This window comes from Primulina eburnea, chromosome 15, assembly GCF_022965805.1.
Source record: "Primulina eburnea isolate SZY01 chromosome 15, ASM2296580v1, whole genome shotgun sequence".
NCBI lineage: Eukaryota > Viridiplantae > Streptophyta > Magnoliopsida > Lamiales > Gesneriaceae > Primulina > Primulina eburnea.
The window spans coordinates 35,489,434-35,511,826 of record NC_133115.1 but is presented as its reverse complement, the minus strand read 5'-3'; the positions used below and the strand labels follow the sequence as shown (position 1 = coordinate 35,511,826).

The following is a 22,393-nucleotide window of genomic DNA, read 5'->3' as shown; positions in this document are numbered from 1 at the left end:
TTCAAATATTATTAGATACAAATAAAGATTAAAGTATACATTATGCAATAAATAAAAAATATAAATAGATTTTTAATATGATACTAGATACTTTACACATGCGATGCGCGTGTACAGTTTTTTTTATAATTATCTATGGATTAAAGTGAAATTTGATAAATTATCGAGGGACTAAAGTGCTATTTGAATCGTTGTAATTAAAAAAAAAACAAAAATGTTTTTTTGAAATTTTAAAAAAAACAAAACAAAAATGTAATTTTGATATAAATGAAGGCAAAATTGAGAAAGCAAAAAACAGACCACTTTTTTGTCTCTATTAGGGAGATTCTTAATAGATAGTAATCAGGGGCGGATCCAGGATTTTGGCATTATGGGGGCCATTTTTGCGACGGTTTTCTCTAAAACCGTCGCAATATGCGACGGATTTGCGACGGTTTTTGTCAAACCGTCGCTAAACCGCGACAGTTTCTATATAACCGTCGCTAAAAAATTTTTTTTAAATATTTGGGGGGCCGTGGCCGCCATATAGCAACGGTTTTTGATAAAACCGTCACGAATTGGCGACGGTTTCCGTTACAACCGTCGCTAAAAAAATTTTTACATTTTTTTGGGGGGGCCGTGGCCCCCGTTCGCCCTACACTAAATCCGCCCCTGATAGTAATGTCCATGTTCTTGTTCGCACACTTCAAGATTCATCATGTAAAATCTGGAGAACTAAATATCAGATTATTTCAGATCTAAAAATATATAATAAATCTCATCAGATTGAAATATTCAGAAATAAATCAATAAATGAGTTTGAAACTTTTTGATTCAAAGGCAAATTCGAAAATGACTCTTATAAACAAACATACGGTCTTGAGTTATTTATTATGATGAGTTTGAGGTCAAAGCAAAATGGCCCGAGAATGTTCATTTCTAAGATGGAAAGGAGGAGGACAAGAAAAGATATGGGTTAGAATCATACAAAGACAACGCGTTTCTTGCCACTAGCTGCTTTGCACATGCAGTGTATATACAGTTTTTTATAATTATCTATGGATTGAAATAAAATTTGACAAATTATCGAGAGACTAAAATGTTATTTGAATCGTTGTAATTTAAAAAAAAAAACAAAAATGTTTTTTGAAATTTAAAAAAATTAAAAACAAAAATATAATTTTGATATCAAATGAAGGCATGATATAATATATATATATATATATATATATATATATATATATATATATATATGTATGTGTGTGTGCGCATAACGAGATCTGATCTGAAAGCAATGGATGATGAAGGGTATGATGCTTGAAGGGCATTGAGGGCGAAACTTTAATGGATAAAGTGACCCCGTACCTGACCAGGGATACATAAACATTTTTCATGGCGGCCATGAGAGCCATGAGAAAACTGTATTGTTCTAAGATCCACAGTATGATATCGATGTGACATATATGTAAGATGCTTGAAGGACATTAATCTTCTATGTTGTCAAATTTCAATTTTAGTCATCTATTCTTGTCTTTTGGCAATTCTATTTTTTTTCTCCACATGACTTTGATGTGACATTTGATATATATAGTGTTGCATCAATAATCCGATGAGAAATTCAAAGCTGATATTGAAAATAAACGTGCACGGCAAATACGGGTTCGGTCGACCCTATCCATGCGGGCACTGTCCGCAGGGGTCGATCCAACGGCTCGGATTTTTTCGAGTCAATTTCTTTTTATTTTTTTTACAGAGAGGTGGGTCCGGATCACTCATGTGGAGTGATCCGAACCGTTCATTGTCCGTACAGGCAGTACCTGCACGAGTAGAGTGAAACAAACCCCATATACGTACGTAACTTTTGGCTAGAGCAATGGAGCAGTGGTAGTGTAAACATTTGGATAAATGATTTAAGCTTACTTAATCAACCTTAAGGGATCCGTATTAGGTGAGAATTTTTTTAAAATGAAATTTAATGAGCATCATTATTGGCACAAGTAATAATTGCATCTTGATTCATCATTGTTGAACCCGATCTTTATCGATCCAATAAACTTTTTTTTAATCCCTAGCCTATTCGTATACTTGAATAAATAATAATTGCACTTAGATATAACAAAATTCATTATTCAAAGGCATTATCATGTAATGTGAGTTGATACGATTGTCTCCATCACATATGAGTTAGTTAATATGCAAGTGATCCGCTGGCACTGCTTGTAGTGCCTTGCAAATGTTAGTCTCATGATCATGTGGTTTTTAAATAAGTTTGAACTTAGACGTCTCTTTTATAGTAGCTCGTGAGAGAAATTGTATGTTATTACGAGACAACCAAGCGAAAAATAGATGTGAGAGAAGAACATATGATTATAAATTGATTGTGGTAATGCAGTATAAACTTTAAAAGATGTACTTATAACATAACCTTAGCAAAATACTAATTTGATAAATATTTTTTAAAGAATTTTTGATAAACTAACTTGAAATAAGGCTAAAAATGATTGCAGCACTTTTGGGGAGGCCTTTTTTTCTAAAAAAGTTTCGTCTATTTACATTATGGTCCCTTATTTAATTTAAAAATAAAATAATACGCTACACGAAGGGGTAAAATGTTAATATGTTTTACCTTCTCTTGTTTCCGTGGACCCCACTCAATTTTGGTACATTGGCTTACAAATTACGCGGCATATTTATCGAGGTCCGTTGTTTCGTTGGCAGATGAGAAAAGTCCATGGCGACGACGTCGTTTCACACATCGGAATTGGGACCGTCGATTTTCTATGAAAGCCTCGGAACCGTCAAATTCATATCCCCACGCCATCCCTAATTAATTTACGAATTTAAAAAATATGTGATTTCCCAAACCCCAAATAAGAAGGCTGGAATAAACATAGGAGCTGAAAAGCTTAAACCCCTGTTTCGAAGAAGAAGAACAGTAATCGAAAACCTCGGAGAAAAAAATGTCGAATGTTGAAGATGAGAAGAAGCCCGCTGATCCGGCGGGACACATCAATCTCAAAGTCAAAGGGCAGGTCTTGCTTTCTCACTTTGGTTTTTATGATTGATGATTTTCTTGTGGGTTCTGGAATTATGGATGCAGGCTGAGTTTCTAGTTTGTTAGTTTCCTCTTTTATTCTGTTTACTTGTTCTATTGTCATGATTTAGCCTCTATTGGTTTTTGAAATTTTATGGTGATTGATGGACGTTGAGCTATTTATGGTGTTCTCCTATGGCGTATCAGATGTTTAGATCAGAGCTTCTCAACCAAGGTTGGATTTAAATTTTTCCCCCAAATTTGGGAGTTTCATGCGTTAGTAGCTTATTGCTGAAGCCTGAAGGGACCGTGTTTATCTGGTTGACTTTGAAGGACAAATTATCAGAATATTTTTTCCATTTATGCCCAAAGTACATGTACATGTTAGCTTCGAATTCCCTTTCGCTATGATTATGGTGACTGATATCAATCATTTCTGAGAGTTATTGTCCGTAGTATATATCTGTTGCTACCTTTAGTTGGCTTCTGGTTCCAGTAAGCTCTGCCTTGTAGGATTCTGCAAAAAGAAAACAATAACATGGACTGCACGTAGATGAAAATTTTAAAAAACCCATGCGAAAAAACTTTTCTGTGAAATTTTCGTCCTGTTTCTATGTGTTTGTGAATTTTGGTCAGTTTTAACATAACCATTGCAGGACTAAAAGAAAAATTCCACCTGAACATTAGAGGTCATTCTTATTGATCTTTTTTTATTAAACTTCGTGCTAAGACTTTAATTGTCCATTACATTTTGGTTTTTGGATGCTGGGAAGCTGAATAAGCAAGTGCCTGATCTGAGTGAATTTTTGTAGGATGGGAACGAAGTATTTTTCAGGATAAAGAAGAATACTCAGCTGAAGAAGCTTATGAACGCCTATTGTGACCGACAATCCGTGGATTTCAATTCTATTGCTTTTCTATTTGATGGCCGTCGTCTCCGAGGAGAACAAACTCCAGATGAGGTCTTACATCTCTCTCATTTTCTCGTTTCTGGATCATGCATTCATTCCAACAGGGGCACCATCCTCACACATGGGATGGCAATGCCACAACACTGTTCATTGCGCTAACACATGTTTTTCCTTTATATTTTTTTATTCTGCATATGTATTATAATTGTTTAAAATGATTTAAATAATAAATTTTATTAATTAATAATATTTAAATGGTATACAATTAATATAAAGTAGAAAATCAATTATTAAATGAAATAAATTGAATTATTCGATTAAACAAAGATTTATTATATTGATATTATCCGATGCTAAACTTGTGGAATGGGCCGGAGATGATCTTATAGCTCCTGAACACACTGATTATATATACTATATCTTTACAGCTAGAAATGGAAGATGGTGATGAGATAGATGCAATGCTGCACCAGACTGGAGGCACCATTGCATATCTGTGACGACGACGACGATGGAAAGACGTGAAATTAATACAAGTCGGTTTGATCAACTCTTTTAAGCACAGTTTAGGTTGCTTTGCTTTGGTATATTGGGTTTGTAAGAATCTAAATTGAAAGCCATACATTTGCTAATTCTTCTTCTTTTATCAAACTCAGTATTAACAGTCATATATTTTTTGTGTACAGCCTGTCACTCGTTTTCATTGGCTTCATTTTGTTCCTGTTTTTTGATGGTTGCTACTTGTCCTCGAGTTTGTATAAAATAGAAAGAAACAAAGGAATGATTTGGCTGAAACTGAAGTTACTTCCTTGGCAAATATTTGTCATGGGTTAAATGATATTTTATTTTACTCAATCGACATTCTTTTTTGTTGTAGTCGTGGAGCTAGAGAGGGCTGGCAAGGCTTTCATTTTTATTAGTTTTATGGAGAGAGGATGAGAATTATAAATTAAATTACAAGAAGCCATGAGATCTGAGGTGGGGGTAAACATTGTCTTGTTAGGCCGATCCAACGAATCGAGTGGCGTAAAGTTGGTTGGTGGAATTATTGTAGACCCGGCTTTATTAAGTGTCCGAGTCCAATCTGAAGACCCACCAATTCAAAATGACCCAGTTCGTTCATCTCGTTTCTGTCACGATCAAAACCACACAACATGTTGATGTGTGTATATTGGATTCATCGTTATAGCTCGCACGAGAATGAATTCCTATGTTTATAAAGATGAATCCAAAATCAGTAACCCCATAAATTCAATAATTCAATTGTTACATCAATTGGCAATTATAAAAAGATATGTTCGTCATGTTTTAACTAGTGTGCACCGAAAATTAAAAGAGGTCTATAGTAAAAATAAAAAATGAAAAAAAAACCTTGTTTGTTCATGCATTCTACGTCCAAAGATAAAAGGATCATCTAAATCTATATATATATAAATTTACTCATAGCAATGCACTTTCTTTTTTTCATTATTGTAATGTAATAATCCCACATTTAGATAGTGGTTAAACCCATGATTTTGACAATCATCAAATCGTTATGCCTACACTGTGTAAACTTTCTTTCTGAGTTCATAATTTGCATTTTTTTTCCAACTTTTTTAAAGTGTCTTTAATGGTTAACGTTGAAGATGCCTAAATAATATTAAATGTTAATCTCACATCTCAATCATCAAAAATAAAATATGTTGCAGAAAAAAAAATCTAATTCCGGAATGGCGATGATCTTCAAACCCAACTTCCGATTCATAGACACAGCATGAATAAAATCTTACCATTTCTTCCCATCGATGGCCTTATTTGCTATGTTCCAACGAATTTACATATAAACATCTGGAAATTTCCAAATAAGCCTTAGTATGAATGCCCAAATTAAATCTGGTTTTTCCTTTGCCAGTTAAGCTGTGTTGAATTCACTTTATGCACATGAAACATACAGATTAGCTACATAAATGAACGGTTGGATCTTTCTCCAAATCAATATATCATTTCGTTTACATGTAATTTATACAACGCCACGTGTATATCTGACATGTTTTACATCAGTTTATATACTTGTTAGTTATTTGGACTCTGTTAAATTACCATAAATCCAATATATTGTGAACTAAATTCCAAGAAACCAAATATCATAGAACATTAAAAACATGCAGAATACTCCAAATCACCAGGCAACCAAATGTTATATATAGAGGACAAAATCACGTCGTTGGAGCAAAAGGAAGAAAGTTAGTGATAGCTCAGAGTTTAACAGAAACTTCAAGATTTCGCTTACAAGAAAGCAATGGGGGAGAGGAAAAGGCAGTGCCAATGCATGCCTTTTCCGCAGTTGCTAGTTCAAATACTTTACTTATTTTCCACTCTTCCTTTCTCTCATTCCTTCGACTATGGAGATGCTCTAGCCAAGAGTCTACTGTACTTCGAAGCGCAGCGATCGGGCCACCTGCCGTACAATCAGAGGGTGACATGGCGCCACCACTCCGGCCTTACCGACGGCCTCGAACAAGGGGTCTGTTTTGTGTTGTGCTCAAATGTTAAATTAAATAGATTAATGTGCTAAACGAGAACCATAGAAAAAATCCCTCTTGAAATCTAATGAAATTTCACCCGTGTTCTTGGAAATAGGTGGACTTGGTGGGGGGATATTATGATGCAGGTGATAACGTCAAGTTTGGTCTTCCAATGGCCTTTACCATTACAATGCTTTCATGGGGTGTCATTGAATACCGGGATGAAATCGCTGCCGCAGGAGAACTCCAGCATGCCCTCGAAGCGATCAAATGGGGAACGGATTACTTCATCAAAGCACACACACATCCTAATGTTCTTTGGGCTATGGTGAATTCTTATTGTATTTTCAACAAACTAAACGCTTCCCATTTCCTGCGTGCTTCAAAGATTTAAAGTCCTGATTTTTTATGTTATCAATTCTGTCAGCTTTAGAGGGATTGTTGGATTTTGATGTTGCTTTTAAAAGAAATGACGTTGTCTTTTAATTAGGTGGGTGATGGTGACACCGATCACCTATGCTGGCAGCGACCGGAGGATATGACGACATCCCGCCGAGCGTATAAGGTGGATGAGGAGAACCCGGGTTCCGAAGTGGTGGCGGAGACCGCAGCCGCCATGGCAGCAGCGGCGATAGTGTTCAGGAGAACAAACCGACAGTACTCTCACCTTCTCTTGGAGCATGCGAAACAGGCAAGTTGGCGGATAAAAGTAGATTGAAAAATGAAAATTACTAGCATTACGATTGAATTATTTTTTTTTCATATATTTAATTAGAATTTAATAATCTGTACTAAGATACTAAGATATGTGTTACACGTTTCACCTATGAAAAAATAAGAATCATTAATCAATCATATTAGAAACCCAAACCCCATTTTCAAATTAGTTCAATTAAGTTTAAATCGCATTAATGTCCGATGACATAGTGGGAAATTGTTTATGTGCAGTTGTTTGAATTTGGTCACAAATACAGAGAGAAATATGACCGCAGCATTAAAGAATCGAAGGGATATTACCCGTCGGTGAGCGGGTACGTAGATGAGTTGTTGTGGGCATCTTTGTGGCTCTACAAGGCTACCGACAATGAAATACAATACTTGAATTACGCCATTCAAAATGCGCAATCTTTTCGTGGGATCACTTGGGCCATTGCTGAATTTAGCTGGGATGTCAAGTATGCGGGACTTCAGATCATCGCAGCTATGGTAAATACGTAAACGTTTAACTTTTCTTTTTAATGCTAATTTCTTTTCGTTTCGGATTTGATGAATAATTGCTTGCAACTCATGCATGCATGTTGTATTTTAAATTTCAAAATTTTCTTTACAAGGCCAAGAATTCCATGCAAAAAATGAAATTACCACTCGGACTATTTTTAACATAATGTTTTACCTAATTTTAATGAATTTTCATTTAAAAAAAAAAAAATAATGTTTTCCTCTGTAAATTTTTTGCAGTTGCCAAGGGAAGGCATGAGCCAACAGCAGAAGGAGATCCTCGATCAGTACCGTTCAAAAGGAGAACAATACATTTGTGCTTGCCTAAACAAGAACAACTCGACCAACGTGCGACGAACCCCGGGTGGCCTACTGTACACCCGGAGATGGAACAACATGCAGTATGTTTCCACCGCAGTATTCTTGCTCACACTCTACTCTGATCATCTTCAATCCACTAACCGAAGACTCAACTGTGATAAAGACTTGGTGAGTTCCGATGAAATCCTCTCATTCGTCAAATCTCAAGTACACTACATTCTGGGCTCGAATCCTATGGGATTGAGTTACCTGGTTGGCTATGGACCGTCCTATCCCAATCGAGTACACCATAGGGGAGCATCCATGGATTCGTTCAAGAATAGCAAGGTTTTTGTTGGGTGCAAGCAGGGATATGATAACTGGTTTGGAAGGCAGAAACCAAACCCGAATGTCATAGTAGGAGCCTTGGTTGGTGGACCCGATGATAAGGATAACTTCATGGATCGAAGGGGTAACTTTGCTCAGACTGAGGCTTGCACATACAATACAGCGCCTTTGGTTGGGGTTTTCGCCAAGTTGCACTCACTGGAGGAGGGCAATTCCACTGCCACTGCTTCGGAGAGGCTCTCCCTAGTCTCCTTCGCTTAAACAGACATGACTATTTTTGGTATAGCACGTGAACGAAGAAAATACACAGGGAAAATAATAGTTAAGAAAAGGGAATTAATTAACATTCAATTTTTCCAAAGACCCTTTTTTTTTGTGTGTGATTGATTTTCAGTTATTGCACGAACTGCCAGCCACCAGCAACTGGAGAAGAAGTAAACGAGGTGAATCAAACGTGTCACTTCACCGACGTACAGAATTAAATTTTGAGACACAACACATGCGAATTGATCTGGCATAAAGATTTAAAGGACAAACACAGATTCTTGGCATAGGTCAGCGCGAATAGTTTCCATATTTTAGCCTTTATTCGGTGAAGGTGGCCTTAAAAATCGGGTTTCAGAAGTCGTGGTACGAATTAAAAAGTGAAGGAAAAATTTCTTTTGGAATTTCAGAGAACGAATTTTAAAACTAACCAAAATGATAATAATTATTTTCGCATTGTGCTGGTGGAAAAAATCATGATATTTGGATTGGGGGGTTAACAAAAAAACGTAAGATCAATGCAAGTCGAGTCATCGTTAGGATTGGTAGAGTCGATCCTGGGTGTGGGGGCACTGCCCCACACCCAATCAAGGGTCAAGATTCAATCATGGGGGTGGAATTCTTTTTAAAAAAAAAAATAAAATGGGCCAGAAATTTTCTGGCCCTTGGATCTGCCCGTGCAGGCAGTGCCTGCACGGGCAGCATCGAATTTTCCGGATAATGAGGTCTTTTGTGAAACAATATAACTTGCGAGTAGATCTATTTTAGAAATCTTGGATTAAGACAACTTTATGAGAATTTGAGGAAGCTTAGATAATTATAATCCAAGACAACTTTATGAAACATATATGATATAACCGATAATACTGTATTGATCCCAAGTCCCACCCAATAAATTATATTCTAATAAATTAAGGATGATCTAGAGGATGGGTGACGATATAATTATTAATCATAATCATGTTTAGGTTCGTCATAAAATTTAGTAATCGTCGATGCAAGTTCATCCATTTCCAACAAAATTTTAATGGTAAATCGAGCCGGTTGAGACAAAAACTGATCACCCCACAATTGTTCTTTCAATCTCAAGAAAGAAGAGCTGACCAAGAATAAATATTATAAAATTCTGCTTCCTGCCTCACCAACCAAGAAGTAAGAGCTTCAATAGAGCCATGCGAATATAAAGACCATTCTTTGCTTGTCTAAAGTATGCAGCCCGTGGATCGACGTCGACATCAACGGTGATCTATTATTAATCAAGAAATAATCATTAAAAATCGGGTCTAAGGGGACGTGTTGTTTGAAACAGAATCATAATGGAAGGTACCAGTGAAGATGGAACTAGAACCTAACCTCATCAAGCCTTGGTAACGGATGCATTACAACGGCGTGTTTCTGCATCACATTAAGGATATTCTGATCCACTATGTACTTTCCCCGAGCTTCTTCATAGAGATCTATTCTTTCTCCGAATCTTTCACGTTGGATGCGAGTTTGGTACACCACATCACATTTTGAAGCAACCTCCATTAAATCAGCACTTTCTTCCCATTCAACTCCCTTAGATGTCAGATAATCTTTGATGTCATCCTGAAATTGGAATGGTAATGATATAGCAATGAGTTCACAAAGGATTTACTAATAGGATCCAATTTACAAATTTACTATTCATACACATAAACTGAAAATAGGTTCTTATAACTCCAATAGGTTTCACCTTCATCTTTACTACTTCAGGCGACACGAGGTATAGCTTAACATCCTTGTACTTGGCAAGTAAATAGGCAAGTGATCGAACTGTTCTTCCATTAGCAAGATCTCCAACAAGTCCAACTTTGATGCCATCAATTTTTCCTATCTCCCTTTGAATAGTGTACACATCCAAGAGGGCCTGTTCATTGCCATAAAATTAAAAAGTGCAAATTCTAGAGTAAACTTTATGGTACATAATACGTTTTGATTCGCTAAAGTCCTGTTCAAGCAAACAGTTAAACATCATGTGCGAACTGGCGCCACGAATTACTACTGCTTCCTTTATCCGTGGAATATTATTTATATGACGTACTTTAATTTTTTTGTCATGAGGATCCAGGCAAGAGAGACCGACTGTAAAGAGAAACTCATGCGGAAAGTTAAAAGTCATCACAAGTTACAACTGATAAATGCCCCTAGTGGCAACGATCATAATTTGTAGCTAAGAACTGCACCATGAAAAATACAAGGTTAAACAAAAAGTTGTTCATAATTGTTGTCTCATTACAGAAGCTATTCAGAGACATTTTTCTTGATACAACATACTAAATACTCATATAAAATGTTTCTAGTCCAAAGTCTACAATCAGTTCATCGTCAGAGCCAAAATACAGACTACGAGCTACACAAATCCACACATAAATAAATTTCTGGAGATGCAGCTTTACTCCCAAACAAACTGGGATACGTGATTCTCATAGATATTCTTGAAAAAAGGAATATACTTTTCCTTCTTCTTAAAAGCTTCTTAAAAGGGGGTCAGTTTGGGCCTTTGGGGGTGTCAATAAGCCGGTTCATATGTGATATTGGAACATATTTTAGAGAGTTGACAAAAGTATAGAATAAATTGGTTTTCACAAAACCGAACCCATTGATATGGTTGATCTAAAAAAAATCGGGTACCTGAGTTGGATGCTGTCCAGGGCCATCTCCGGCATTAATAATTGGAATACTGGCTGTCGCCGCTGCCCTCCTGGCAGCGCCACTTTCAAAATGTCTCATCACAACTATATCAGAGTACCCTTCAACTGTTCTTACTGTATCTGAACCATAAGGAAAAATCAATGTCAATGGTTAGTAATGATTACTCTAAGTTAATAAATCTACTGAATACCTTCAAGTGTCTCTCCTTTTGCTGCAGACGAGAACTCGCGAGCATTTTCTGTTGTCAAAACTTCCCCACCCAAACGTTTCATAGCAGATTCAAACGAAAGCCTAGTTCTGGTCGAGGGCTCGTAAAAAAGAGTGGCCATCAGATACCCTTTAAGAATTCGGCCCCCGGATGTGTTTTTCTCAATTTTCTCCATTTCTAGTGCCACTTCAAATATGGCATTCAGAGTGTCTCTATCAAATTGCTGAGCTTCAATGACATCCTCAAGGTGAAACTTATTCCCAACTTCAAATGAAGGTTTAATCTCAACTTCCAATAAACTGCATTTGACGCGGCTCGTGTGAGACAACTTACCCCATCTTGGGTCAACTGATTTCTCATTCCACGATACCCATGACTGTGACATGTCAGCTAACGAAGATGGTGAAATTGAAATAAATTTTCGTTTAAAGCAACTACTAATGTAATTGAAATTAATATTCCCCTTGTTTTTTGCAGCCTCTGGAGCGAGACAACTTCCATTCACAGTCCATTTCGAAAATGAGGAAGACGATGCCATTGCAACAGATAGAACCACCTGACTAAACACATCATCATCATTATTATTATAGAAAACATCTTTGAATGGATATTTCCCAATTCCTGATGGTTTACCTCGCAGTGAATGGACCTTTCGACATCAAATATTTAAACATTATACAAACATAGATTAACCAACCATATGAAATAATTGAACATTATATCTCCACATCAAATTAAGCGCTCTGCAACTGCACAAGGCATCAATGCCAAAAAATGAAACAAACTCATTGAACCCGGTAGCCAAAATGAACTATATAAGCTTCAAAGCTATGATCTTTCTCTTAAAAATGAAAGCAACTTAATTTTTATTTGCAAAACATAACATAAAAACGGTGAAAGAATGAGAAATCAGAAATCAGAAATAGGCTTACCGAAATTGTGCTACGTATGTATATTTTGGATCCCTTGGATGTCGAGAATCGACAAGAGTCTAGGGTTTTAGCAAAACCAAATTTTGTGCGAGAAATAAAATGGAGCGCACATATGGGAGGCAGCGATGCAAAACTCTTCATGTCGTTCGGGAAAGAGACGAAATATCTACTGTGAATTAATTTTCCGTCCCCAAACTTTGGCCAAATTAGCAAAATGTCCCAACTGCATATCTATGTAAGTATTTTAAAAATAAAGATAATAAATTTTTTTTAATAAAATTTTACAAATTTATAATGAAAAATTCAACAATAACTTTTTTGAGGATTTAAAAATTTAGTTAGGGTCGGAATTGAAAAGTTAAAAAATTAAGAAAGATAATACCATTATGATTATTTATATGCACAAATTTCTCAGCATTTTAAATGAGATCCTACACTTGTACCAAGCGTGTGATTCAGACCGTACGTATAACTATAAATATGGATCATGGGATACATCGTCGAACTCAAAAAAATTAAATTAATTTGCAGTGAGGTTAGATTATGAAATATTGTAAGGTGTAATAATGTCTTTTTATGAAAGACAAGAGGAGGAGATTGTCTTTACATGCAAACCACACTTGTAATTTCTTCACAGGAATGGATCCAGATACAGAAAAGCATACCGATGAATAAAACAGACTGACGGCAAAAACCAAAAGAAACACACAACAATCACAGACTTGTTGAAACAACCGATAAACCGAAATCTGAGCTTGGAACCAAGGAATTCTGCTGCTACACTGGCACCATATCAGGATGAGAGGTGCCTTTGAGATCCTCCTCATTTTCACGAGATAGAGGGGCGACAGCTGAATCCTCGGTGATAACATTAGGCTCGTGGGTACAGCAGCAAATGGATTCAAATATAAGCTCCTTCACTTCTTGGAACCTCTCTTCAGAAAGGGAGACCTCAGCCAACAGCCTCCAAGCATTTTCTGTGGATGCCTCCTCATAATCCTTCTTTCGTTTCAGTACCATATGTCCACTAATCTCCCACACTGCAGGATTGACTTGTGTGTTGAGTAGCTCGGAACTCACTTCCCCTAAAGCAAGTTTCTCTGCATAGCACTGATTTTCCATACACGAGTACACGACTAAAAGTTAGCCTCATTGACTTGAACATGAGAAATGCATTCAAAAGGCCCTTGAAAAATATATTAAGATAGTGAAATCAAATATGATTTTACCTGCGGGAAGAGGAAAACACGCTTTCCAGAATCAGCAATTAGTACATTGTAAGGAATATTGTTCTCTTGCAAGCAAATACAGGCGTCTGAAACCACGTTGGATAAATATTCCACCTTATTTCCAGCCTCAAAAACAAGACCCCGCACAGGATAGTTAAGAATATCCGAGATTTTCACTCCACTTTTCATAGTGATTATCCTCTTCGAAGGAGTCCTTTCGACAGGGAAAGGTGCGGCTAAGTAGTAGGCCTGAAAGTGGAGGTGATTGATGGTTGCAAATGCACCTAAGCTATTGTAACCCACTCTGAAGTAGGGGTTACCAGCCTCTACAGCCATAAGGAGAGCAAGCAAGAAGCTCTCACGGTCAATCCTCTGTGGCAAGCACTCAAGAATCCGAGGAATCAGCAGCACATGTCCATATTCAATTGGACTAACCTGTTAAATCAATCAAACTAGGACAATTACCTACCATCAATTTAACAGGCAAAAAAATCAAATGGAGCAAAGCAAAATATATCGTACGTTAATAGCCACGATGCTTGGCGAATTCTTGATATCAATTGGTGCATTCGGAAAGAACTGGACCTCATTGCTCTCACTGGCTTCAAATTGAAAAAGCATTTCTTCTTGCCCGATCTTAGTGAAGTTGAACTTGTTCTGGTCGAAGGGTTGCAATACCCTATCGACACGAAACTCGGTAGGCCTCTTCTTGAGGTGCCTGCCCTCATTCAGCTGAGCAATGAAACCATAGTCCCCAGGAATCAACTATACGCCATTTTTATTCACAAACAATTACAACGAAAATGATAGAGATCAGACTTAAAAAAATTACTCAAAACCGGATTAGTTCAAAGAAAAGGACAAAACCTTGGTTTCACAAGCAGTGACATCATAACGAAACAGGCCTCTCAGCATACGCTCCTCCCACTGTCCACGAGAGCAATAAAATTTATGACAAAATTAACTTATTTCAGTAAAAATATAAAATTAACCCAGTTTTTACCTCGCCAAGAAGAAGTGCGTCCAAGAAATCAATTGAAGGACCGTTATTCCCAGAGCCAGCTAACCTCTGGTCACAGGGAAACTTGTTCACCCTCTTAAAAGCGTATAATGGCAGTTTTGCACCTGATAAAACAAGATCCCGTAAATTCCACCACAGTAATAAACAAACAAACAAACGAGACTCGAAAATACCACAGAAACAACCAAAACTACCACGAAGACAGCAGTTTCTTAGGCAATTGCGCCCGCAGCCGCTGGGATAGCGAGCTACTTCCTCCGTTTCTGCCTTTTGGTAGTTGGAAACAACAGTAGGAACCCTCTTAATGCTGAGCACCATCTTAATATTTGTGCCTTTTAAACAATCCCTTTCTTGGTAGCTGGTAGAATCAAACAGATTCTTGATCGTCCTTGGTAGTTGGTAGAATCAGACAGATTCTTGGTCGTTCTTGCTAATAACAGATATATTCTTAAACGAAGTGGGGAAAATCGGACAAATTCTTGCTAGAATAACAGGATACTAAATCCAAAATTCGTGAAAATATTTACAGATAATGAGAACTAATAGAAGAAGAAGTAGCCGCCGCCGGCAAGGAACAGCAGATCTGAAGGGCATCCGCCTTCAGATGGTAAAGCTCCACGTCCGCCGTGCATCGCAGGGTTGCTCCCGATTATGCAGCCATTGCGTCGTACTTCTCGGACATGCAAAACAGCGCGACTAACTCCGATTAAAGCCGTGATTGTCGACAACTTTTCTTCTTCGGGTATTACCCCTTCCAAAAAAATAGAGAAAAACCGAGTATTTAGAACCTTTTCACTTGAAATCAGAGAGAGCCTCAGCGAAAAAAGGTATGTCGAGATGGCCACCGGATTTCGAGAGGAAGGGGTAAAAGAATTACCGGACTTTGGTGAAAGGAAAGAGGAAATCTAATACCGCCTCGTGCTGTGATATATATATACCAGTTACTTTGCGTGTGTATAATTTTTTATCATTATTGATGGACTAAAGTGAAATTCGACAAATTATGGAGGGATTAAATTGATATTTGAATGTTTAAAATAAAAATAAAAATAAAAGTTTGTGTTGTAATTTTAAAAAAACAAAAACAAAAGTAAGGGTAAAATTGGAAAAAAAGTTGGTGTCCTCAAAGGTAGTTATTCTAAGGCCCTCACACTTAATATAATAGTATAGATATACAGAGCATTACCGACCGACCGAATTAGTAATAACCAAACTGAACGAATCGAAATATTTTGTCATAGTCGAATCGACCGAGTTATTTTTCATAACCAATGAAAACCGAACAGAATTAAAATGGGTTAATTCGATAACCGATCGAATTAACCGATTCGTTTTTTTTTAAAAAATTGCAATTTAACTTTAATTATATATATAATTTTTTTTGAATACTACAGCCTACACAAATATATAAAAACATAAAATCTTAAACATCACAAATGTATAAGTTTGTTTGAACACAATTAATACATATTATATCACTTTTAAAATTAAAAATTAAAATATATAAAAAATTGATAAATAATAAAAATTTATTAAATAATAGTATTTATTATATCGGTTAGTTCGGTTAAACGATTTCAAAATTTTGAAAATCGTAACCGAATCGAATTAGTCGATATAACCGAATTTTTTAAATTCGAAAACCTAATTTTCGAAATATCCGAACCGAATTTCCGAATTGGTTCGATACGATCGATTAATTCGGTTTAACCGAAATCTTGCTCACCCATAAACACATGTGGGAAATATATAAGAATATATATGGTTATAATAAGTTTAGTATGAAATGATTTCACATTTATATATTCGTGAAACAGTTCAATCAAATTCATATAGGTAATAAAACATAATAATTTTCATGGATCGAATTTAAATCAGACAAATCCATATTTACAACAGACATCAACAAAATTAGGCAAATCCACTTGCAAAATCTAAATCTTCCGTATGGGGCTCGGAAACTAATTTATGATAATAAAATGAATAAGTCTCTTGTGAGGACGGTCTCATTAATCTTTATATGTGAAACGGTCTCACGAATCTTTATCTGTGAGACGGATCAATCCTACCAATATTCACAATAAAAAAGTAATACTCTTAACATAAAAAGTAATATTTTTTCATAGATTATCCAAATAAAAATTTATCTCACAAAATATAAACTATGAAACTGTCTCAATAAGTTTTTGCCTGATAAAATTCTCTTATTTCTTTCCAATATCACAACATAACGACACATGTGTGGTGTGGGACAAAGGGCCGCCGATGGGTACGAAATGGTCCAGAGGCTCACGTAAAGGCCCAATTTTTGCTTAATAACTGATTGAACGTGTGGCCGACAATGTCATCGACCGATTAAGTTATTGACCATGTCATTTTACATAATTTTAATTCAATTCAATACCAGTCTAGCTAGTAACTGTCTTGGCGAAGAATTCCGCAAACATCATATTTTATGTTCTTACTTTGTCAATGTTATTTAAATAATTATGTTTATTTTGTGATTATAAAATTATCATATATAAATTTATCTAAATTAAGTATAATTAAAATGTGCATGTATTGCTGGTATTTATTACGATAAATATGTTCACGAGAACTTTTTCTGGGGCAATACCGGATAACCTGCCAGAATCAAGCCCCGAAAGATAAGGCTTATCAAGATTTACCAAATCTTTATAGGATCCGTACTAAATCTACAAGATATGACCAAATCCTTATCAAGATTGTGAAGATATAAACTTACCAAAACTAGGACTCTATGGTTCCCCTATAAATACCAGGTTACATTAACTCGTTATTAATTGAATTCAGACTTATTCACATTCTCTCGGCACACACATCATTCTCTCAACTTTCCGTTCTCTGACTTGAGCGTCGAAGGGGCTACGCCGGAACAACCTTCCGGCCCCCTTCTAACACTCTTGTTTGTGTTTCTTGATTTCAAGGTGCCGGATCCGAGCTCCACTGGTGACGTGTCGACCTCTCAGCCAGCGTATCGCCGTTAGATCCGAGCGCTCCAAGCGAAGGTCTGACCTCCCAGTTAGCATCACCGATTTCAGTGTTAACACTGATATTAATTACGAATAAACCGAGAAAATTAGATTTCATGAATAATATTATTTTAACATAAAAACAATATGAGGAGATGAGATCGTGTCAATAGGTCACTGAAAAAGTTGGGAAAGACGGAAAACGCACAGTTAATTAGTCCCAACTGCAGACAGCGTGAATTCACCTTCCCCAAATCTTCTGCCGATCAGAACTCCGTTCGTCTGTTGCTCCTTCCAACCTGCCTCTCGTCGCGGCCTTCCTTGCGTGTGCTGTCGCGCAGTTTCTAAAGCCTTTCACTACTTGGTATTTTTTGTTTTACTTATTTCTTTCGATTCGAATTTTGGTTGAATCTGATTTTGGCAGCTAAATTATTGTTATTTGTTTTCGAAATTACCCGTGAAAGTGGAAAAACTATATCTTTTATGGCGTTACATGCATGATTTGGTAAAATTATTTAATTTGTTGATTGCTGGATTATATGCGAGGCCGTAGCGTGATAACTTTTTTCTTTGTAACTTGCATCCACTGTAACATTTCATGGACTGTGTATCATTCTGAAATTAAGGTCATTTCTTACCTGATTTTCTTGCTTATTTGAAATTATTGTCTCAGAGATTAGCACGCATGAGCAGTGATGATTTCTCGTGGTTTGTAAGCAGAATTGAATTTTAAAAAAAAAATATTTCACCACACATTATGAAATAAGATTATATATTTATTTTGACCTACAAAGTACTTATTATGGAGTTCCAAATGCATAATTTGGCTATTTTAATACTCTAATGTGTAAGAAAATATTGGATCTTCGAGCAATCACCATAAATTCTGTTTTTGGTAGTCTTTTATTTGAAATTGTGTTAGGATACTTAATTTTATCCCTTAAATACTTAAATTTGATTATTTGAGGACTTCAAAATTATAGTTTGAAGTTGATATTGAGTGATTTTTTATCATTAAATTTGTGAATTAAAGATGTGGTACCTAAATCGGTACAAGTAGTACCTAATTCCATCCTATCTATACTTGATTTTACCATTTGAAGACTCGATTATGATTATTTTGGCATATAAATCTAGCTTTGTCACAGTTATCCGCTTTTGGGTCATGAATCCAGCTTCAAATGGAAGTGTCCACTGTTTTCCAGGTTCAGTTATTGGTGTTAAGTATAACGACAATTTGGTAATGAAGTCCAGTGAAATTCCGGGGGGATATTCAATGTCAGATTTCAGACATCTTCTCAGACAATCATACGGTCTGAGGTTCACACACGTTTCACAGATCAGCAAACCGAGGCTACTGCTGTTATCTCGTACCAACAGGAGGCGATTCTTGAACGAAGATGAGATGATTTGATATGAAAGAGCTGGGATATGAAGTAACCTTTGTTAAAAGATCGACACTCACCTCGAATCTGAACAAATTCACACAAATGATCAATTCTTGCAGCGTTTTGGTTGGAGCTCACGGGGCCGGACTCACAAACGAGCTGTTCTTGCATTCTGGTGCTGTAATGGTGCAAGTAGAACTACTCGGCACCGAATGGGCATCGAACATGTACTATGGCGACACAGCCCGTGCAATGGGGGAGCACTATTTGCGCTACAAAATCGAGCCAGAAGAGAGTTCCTTAGTGAAGTTGTATGGAAGAAATCATCCGGTAATCACTGATCTTGCATACATGTATAATAAAGGCAGATACCGGGCGGCCCGGACTCTGTATCTTGATCTGCAGAATGTAAGGATCAATCTTGTAAGGTTTAGAAAAACACTTTGTTGAAGCACTAAGCATAGTTACGGATTTAGAGAGGTAGGCAAAGATTATTCATTTGTAATAAAATGATGGTTAGCTTTTCATAGATAGAAAATCTTGAAATCATCGGAAAATGATACAAAGAAGTTACCATCGAATTTTTTACGAATATTAGCGGAAAAAAGAAAAACGTGAACCATATTGGTAATGGTGGTAAATTCAAAAAGCAAGTTGCTTATTATTATTTAATTACATTTTAATGGCTCTCTGAAAAGAAAAATACTAGAATGGGGAGGCTACTTAGCGCGAGCTTAATCAGAAAAATAAATAATTTGGCTCATTCACAGGATCCACTGGACTTGTCAGGATATATATTCGTTTATATTATTTAGAATATAATTTCTTACCAATTATTATAGTTAATTATATTTACATGCATGATTTGGACATATTGGACTGTATTATGGCTCGATTGTCACAGTTATATAATGTAAATATATTTAGTCGGCACTAATTAAAAACACAAACTCACTAATTTTTTTTAGCCAATTCACATTCACGTTATTTTTTATTTATTTCTACCACATGGGCATGTTTTTTTCAGACCTGATCCTACTAAAAATGTCCGATATTATTTTCAAGAACTCGAAGACGAAGAGAACAAATGAAGCACAATATCAGGCACAATCGTTAATACTCCATTTAACTTATTCATTCTTGTAAAGTTTCGTTTTTTAAAAAATAATTTAAATTAATTAAAATCCCACTTTAAGAAAATAGTTAGGTTAATTAATAAATCAAGTGTAAACCACATTTATTACATAACCTGGACTGATTAGTAGCTGTAACTAAAGATAGAGATACTTAACCAAACAATGAAAAAAATAAGAAAAAAAGTCTCCTTCAATTAAACAATACAATTAATATGAAGTGTAGTTGTAAAAATTCAACAAAAAACAGAACACAGTATGCATCTCGTGGACAAGATATTGTTCTATTCTTTCTCTCTGTTTATTTAGTTGTTTTTATTTCTTTTGCCTCACAGCTTATAGATTCGTTTCTTGCATCTGGAGAACTAATATTTTCTAACAGTTCTTTGTGCAACCAGCAATGGAGAGAGCTCCTAGGAAGCTCTTTTCTTGTAAAACTCCTTTGATTTTCTTGCTTGTGATTCTTTGGCTGTATGTTGACTTTTTGTGGGTTCGTTTTATTCGATTAGATGAATGTAAGTTTACCTGAATTTCTCGTTTTTTGAGATATTTGATTAGTATATATACTAACTTGGTTATACTTGTGATTCTGTCATAAACTGAAGTTTATTTAGTTCACATGGAATTTGTCAGGGATGCAATACAACTCTACTTCTGAAACTACTCCAACAGACATATTAAAGATTAGATTGAATGAAACCGTGAAAGAAAACCAGGACTCCCTTGATTTTGTTTTATCCAGATTGCTGAAAGGTTCCAAAATATTTCATATATATGAAATATTTCTCCTGATCAATACTTCTGTGTTAAGATTTTTGTGAAATTTTTACAGGGGAAGATCAAGAAAAGCTTCAAACGACTGGATTTGTTTGTAATCCTGAAGTCTACTCCATTCACTGCGTTACAAGTAAACCTGTTTGGATTGACACCAGATCAACGACAGTTAGTATCCCGTCCAATCTGACCAATCAAGAAAGAGTGGTTCGGCCCTATGCTAGGCAAGAAGATGAAAATCTACTCAAAAGTGTGACACCTGTCAGTATATTGCAGGGGGATGTAACTTCACCAGTTTGTCAGTACAATCACCAAGTCCCTGCTATAATTTTCTCATCCAGCGGATTTGTGGGGAACATTTTCCATGAAATCAATGAAATTCTTATACCTCTGTACATAACCACGAAAATCTTCAAATCCCAGGTCCAATTTATCATGCTGGATTACAATCCTTCATTCGTGAGAAAATATGGGAAGGCCCTGGATAAGTTGTCGGATTTCCCGATTATTAATCCCGCCATAAACAAAACTGTACACTGCTTTCCAGGGGGAGTGATCGGGCTCAAATTTCACGGCCATCTGTCTCTAAATTCCAGCGACATCCCAAAAGGACATTCGATGCAAGAATTCAGACTGTTTCTTAGACAATCCTTTGGCCTAAAATTCAGTCATGTTTCCCAGATCAGACGGCCTACTGTAATGCTCTTATCCCGAAGAACAACGAGACGATTCCTCAACGAAGAAGAAATGGTTTCCACAATGGAGGAACTAGGATTTCGAGTCATAGTCATTGCCAGAGCAAAAACGATCTCGAATTTGAGAATGTTTGCGAATTACATAAACTCGTGTAGCGTTTTCGTGGGAGCTCATGGGGCCGGTCTAACAAACGAGCTTTTCTTGCCTGATGGTGCAGTAATGGTGCAAATAGATTTGATCGGCCTTGCGTGGGCTGCAGCAACTTATTATGGGGACACTGCCCGTGCAATGAACGTGCATTATTTGAGATACAAGATTGAACCGGAGGAGAGCTCGATTTCGAAGGTTTACGGAAGCCCGAATCATACGGTTTTGACAGAGTTCCATTGGCTCAGTGTGGAAGCAGGGAGGGAGGTGTATCTAAATGGACAGAACGTAAGAGTTAATATTGCCAGATTTCGGGAAACAATGGTCGAAGCGATGAGTCTTCTTTCAGATCCGGTTCTGTAACCACACACGAGTAGGATAGGAGATTTTGCAAAAAAAAAAAAATTTACTTATAATTTATTCAGAAGATTGAATTTAATTTTTGTATTGAATTGGCTGCTTGTTCCGAGTGCAGCCTAAACGGGGAATTTCACGAATCAAAGAAATTCGTGGTACGCAATTAGTGTTTACTGTAAAGATTTTTCATCTTGTCTTCTACGATATCATGGTAATTCATTTTGACGATTTTTCCGAACATAGTTAATAATAAATTCAGCACATTTTTTGCACCATTG

At 36.4% G+C, this 22,393-nt stretch overlaps 5 protein-coding genes and 1 pseudogene across 8 annotated transcripts; 4 read left to right on the top strand and 2 right to left on the bottom strand.

Moving 5' to 3' along the window:
- Positions 1 to 2,700: 2,700 nt before the first annotated feature.
- LOC140814909 (small ubiquitin-related modifier 1-like) lies at positions 2,701 to 4,606 on the top strand. Its single transcript, XM_073174004.1, has 3 exons — positions 2,701 to 3,011; positions 3,826 to 3,975; positions 4,353 to 4,606. Exons 1-3 carry the CDS (start codon positions 2,940 to 2,942, stop codon positions 4,422 to 4,424), a joined length of 294 nt encoding a protein of 97 aa, XP_073030105.1. The 5' UTR covers positions 2,701 to 2,939; the 3' UTR covers positions 4,425 to 4,606.
- Positions 4,607 to 6,024: 1,418 nt separating this feature from the next.
- Positions 6,025 to 8,766, top strand: LOC140814167 (endoglucanase 11-like). The gene is made up of 5 exons (XM_073173052.1): positions 6,025 to 6,430; positions 6,547 to 6,759; positions 6,922 to 7,122; positions 7,380 to 7,637; positions 7,890 to 8,766. Exons 1-5 carry the CDS (start codon positions 6,206 to 6,208, stop codon positions 8,556 to 8,558), a joined length of 1,566 nt encoding a protein of 521 aa, XP_073029153.1. The 5' UTR covers positions 6,025 to 6,205; the 3' UTR covers positions 8,559 to 8,766.
- Positions 8,767 to 9,484: 718 nt separating this feature from the next.
- LOC140815264 (aspartate carbamoyltransferase 1, chloroplastic) lies at positions 9,485 to 12,533 on the bottom strand. 2 transcript variants are annotated; one of them, XM_073174392.1, is made up of 6 exons: positions 12,378 to 12,533; positions 11,428 to 12,001; positions 11,217 to 11,356; positions 10,279 to 10,452; positions 9,915 to 10,151; positions 9,485 to 9,807 (listed from the first exon to the last, which is right to left on the bottom strand). In XM_073174392.1, the coding sequence occupies exons 1-6, from the start codon at positions 12,516 to 12,518 to the stop codon at positions 9,700 to 9,702; spliced, it is 1,374 nt and encodes a 457-aa protein (XP_073030493.1). In that variant the 5' UTR covers positions 12,519 to 12,533; the 3' UTR covers positions 9,485 to 9,699. The 2 variants fall into 2 exon arrangements, with proteins under 2 accessions (XP_073030493.1, XP_073030494.1); XM_073174393.1 differs by having other exon boundaries at positions 11,428 to 12,005; positions 12,378 to 12,511.
- A 441-nt stretch (positions 12,534 to 12,974) lies between these two features.
- LOC140815266 (GDP-L-galactose phosphorylase 2-like) lies at positions 12,975 to 15,549 on the bottom strand. 2 transcript variants are annotated; one of them, XM_073174394.1, is made up of 6 exons: positions 14,801 to 15,549; positions 14,610 to 14,731; positions 14,474 to 14,533; positions 14,129 to 14,371; positions 13,607 to 14,041; positions 12,975 to 13,487 (listed from the first exon to the last, which is right to left on the bottom strand). In XM_073174394.1, the coding sequence occupies exons 1-6, from the start codon at positions 14,943 to 14,945 to the stop codon at positions 13,155 to 13,157; spliced, it is 1,338 nt and encodes a 445-aa protein (XP_073030495.1). In that variant the 5' UTR covers positions 14,946 to 15,549; the 3' UTR covers positions 12,975 to 13,154. The 2 variants fall into 2 exon arrangements, with proteins under 2 accessions (XP_073030495.1, XP_073030496.1); XM_073174395.1 differs by having other exon boundaries at positions 14,822 to 15,548.
- Positions 15,550 to 17,806: 2,257 nt separating this feature from the next.
- On the top strand, positions 17,807 to 19,531 carry LOC140814374 (alpha-1,3-arabinosyltransferase XAT3-like; annotated as a pseudogene).
- An 842-nt stretch (positions 19,532 to 20,373) lies between these two features.
- On the top strand, positions 20,374 to 22,316 carry LOC140814020 (alpha-1,3-arabinosyltransferase XAT3-like). 2 transcript variants are annotated; one of them, XM_073172870.1, is made up of 3 exons: positions 20,374 to 20,656; positions 20,756 to 20,894; positions 20,974 to 22,316. In XM_073172870.1, the coding sequence occupies exons 1-3, from the start codon at positions 20,651 to 20,653 to the stop codon at positions 22,119 to 22,121; spliced, it is 1,293 nt and encodes a 430-aa protein (XP_073028971.1). In that variant the 5' UTR covers positions 20,374 to 20,650; the 3' UTR covers positions 22,122 to 22,316. The 2 variants fall into 2 exon arrangements, with proteins under 2 accessions (XP_073028971.1, XP_073028970.1); XM_073172869.1 differs by having other exon boundaries at positions 20,375 to 20,656; positions 20,775 to 20,894.
- Positions 22,317 to 22,393: the final 77 nt, after the last annotated feature.

Coding starts and splice junctions, on each gene's coding strand:
- LOC140814909 (XM_073174004.1), top strand. CDS start 2,940: ATGTCGAATGTTGAAGATGAGAAGAAGCCCGCTGATCCGGCGGGACAC. Junction 3,012..3,825: donor ATCTCAAAGTCAAAGGGCAG/GTCTTGCTTTCT, acceptor GAATTTTTGTAG/GATGGGAACGAAGTATTTTT. Junction 3,976..4,352: donor GAGAACAAACTCCAGATGAG/GTCTTACATCTC, acceptor ATATCTTTACAG/CTAGAAATGGAAGATGGTGA.
- LOC140814167 (XM_073173052.1), top strand. CDS start 6,206: ATGGGGGAGAGGAAAAGGCAGTGCCAATGCATGCCTTTTCCGCAGTTG. Junction 6,431..6,546: donor CCGACGGCCTCGAACAAGGG/GTCTGTTTTGTG, acceptor TCTTGGAAATAG/GTGGACTTGGTGGGGGGATA. Junction 7,123..7,379: donor TCTTGGAGCATGCGAAACAG/GCAAGTTGGCGG, acceptor GTTTATGTGCAG/TTGTTTGAATTTGGTCACAA.
- LOC140815264 (XM_073174392.1), bottom strand. CDS start 12,518: ATGAAGAGTTTTGCATCGCTGCCTCCCATATGTGCGCTCCATTTTATT. Junction 11,357..11,427: donor AAAAGGAGAGACACTTGAAG/GTATTCAGTAGA, acceptor CTTATGGTTCAG/ATACAGTAAGAACAGTTGAA. Junction 10,152..10,278: donor CTGAAGTAGTAAAGATGAAG/GTGAAACCTATT, acceptor TTCCAATTTCAG/GATGACATCAAAGATTATCT.
- LOC140815266 (XM_073174394.1), bottom strand. CDS start 14,945: ATGGTGCTCAGCATTAAGAGGGTTCCTACTGTTGTTTCCAACTACCAA. Junction 14,534..14,609: donor ACGCACTTCTTCTTGGCGAG/GTAAAAACTGGG, acceptor TCTCGTGGACAG/TGGGAGGAGCGTATGCTGAG. Junction 14,372..14,473: donor TCACTGCTTGTGAAACCAAG/GTTTTGTCCTTT, acceptor AATGGCGTATAG/TTGATTCCTGGGGACTATGG.
- LOC140814020 (XM_073172869.1), top strand. CDS start 20,542: ATGGAGAGAGCTCCTAGGAAGCTCTTTTCTTGTAAAACTCCTTTGATT. Junction 20,657..20,774: donor TTTTATTCGATTAGATGAAT/GTAAGTTTACCT, acceptor GGAATTTGTCAG/GGATGCAATACAACTCTACT. Junction 20,895..20,973: donor TTTATCCAGATTGCTGAAAG/GTTCCAAAATAT, acceptor AAATTTTTACAG/GGGAAGATCAAGAAAAGCTT.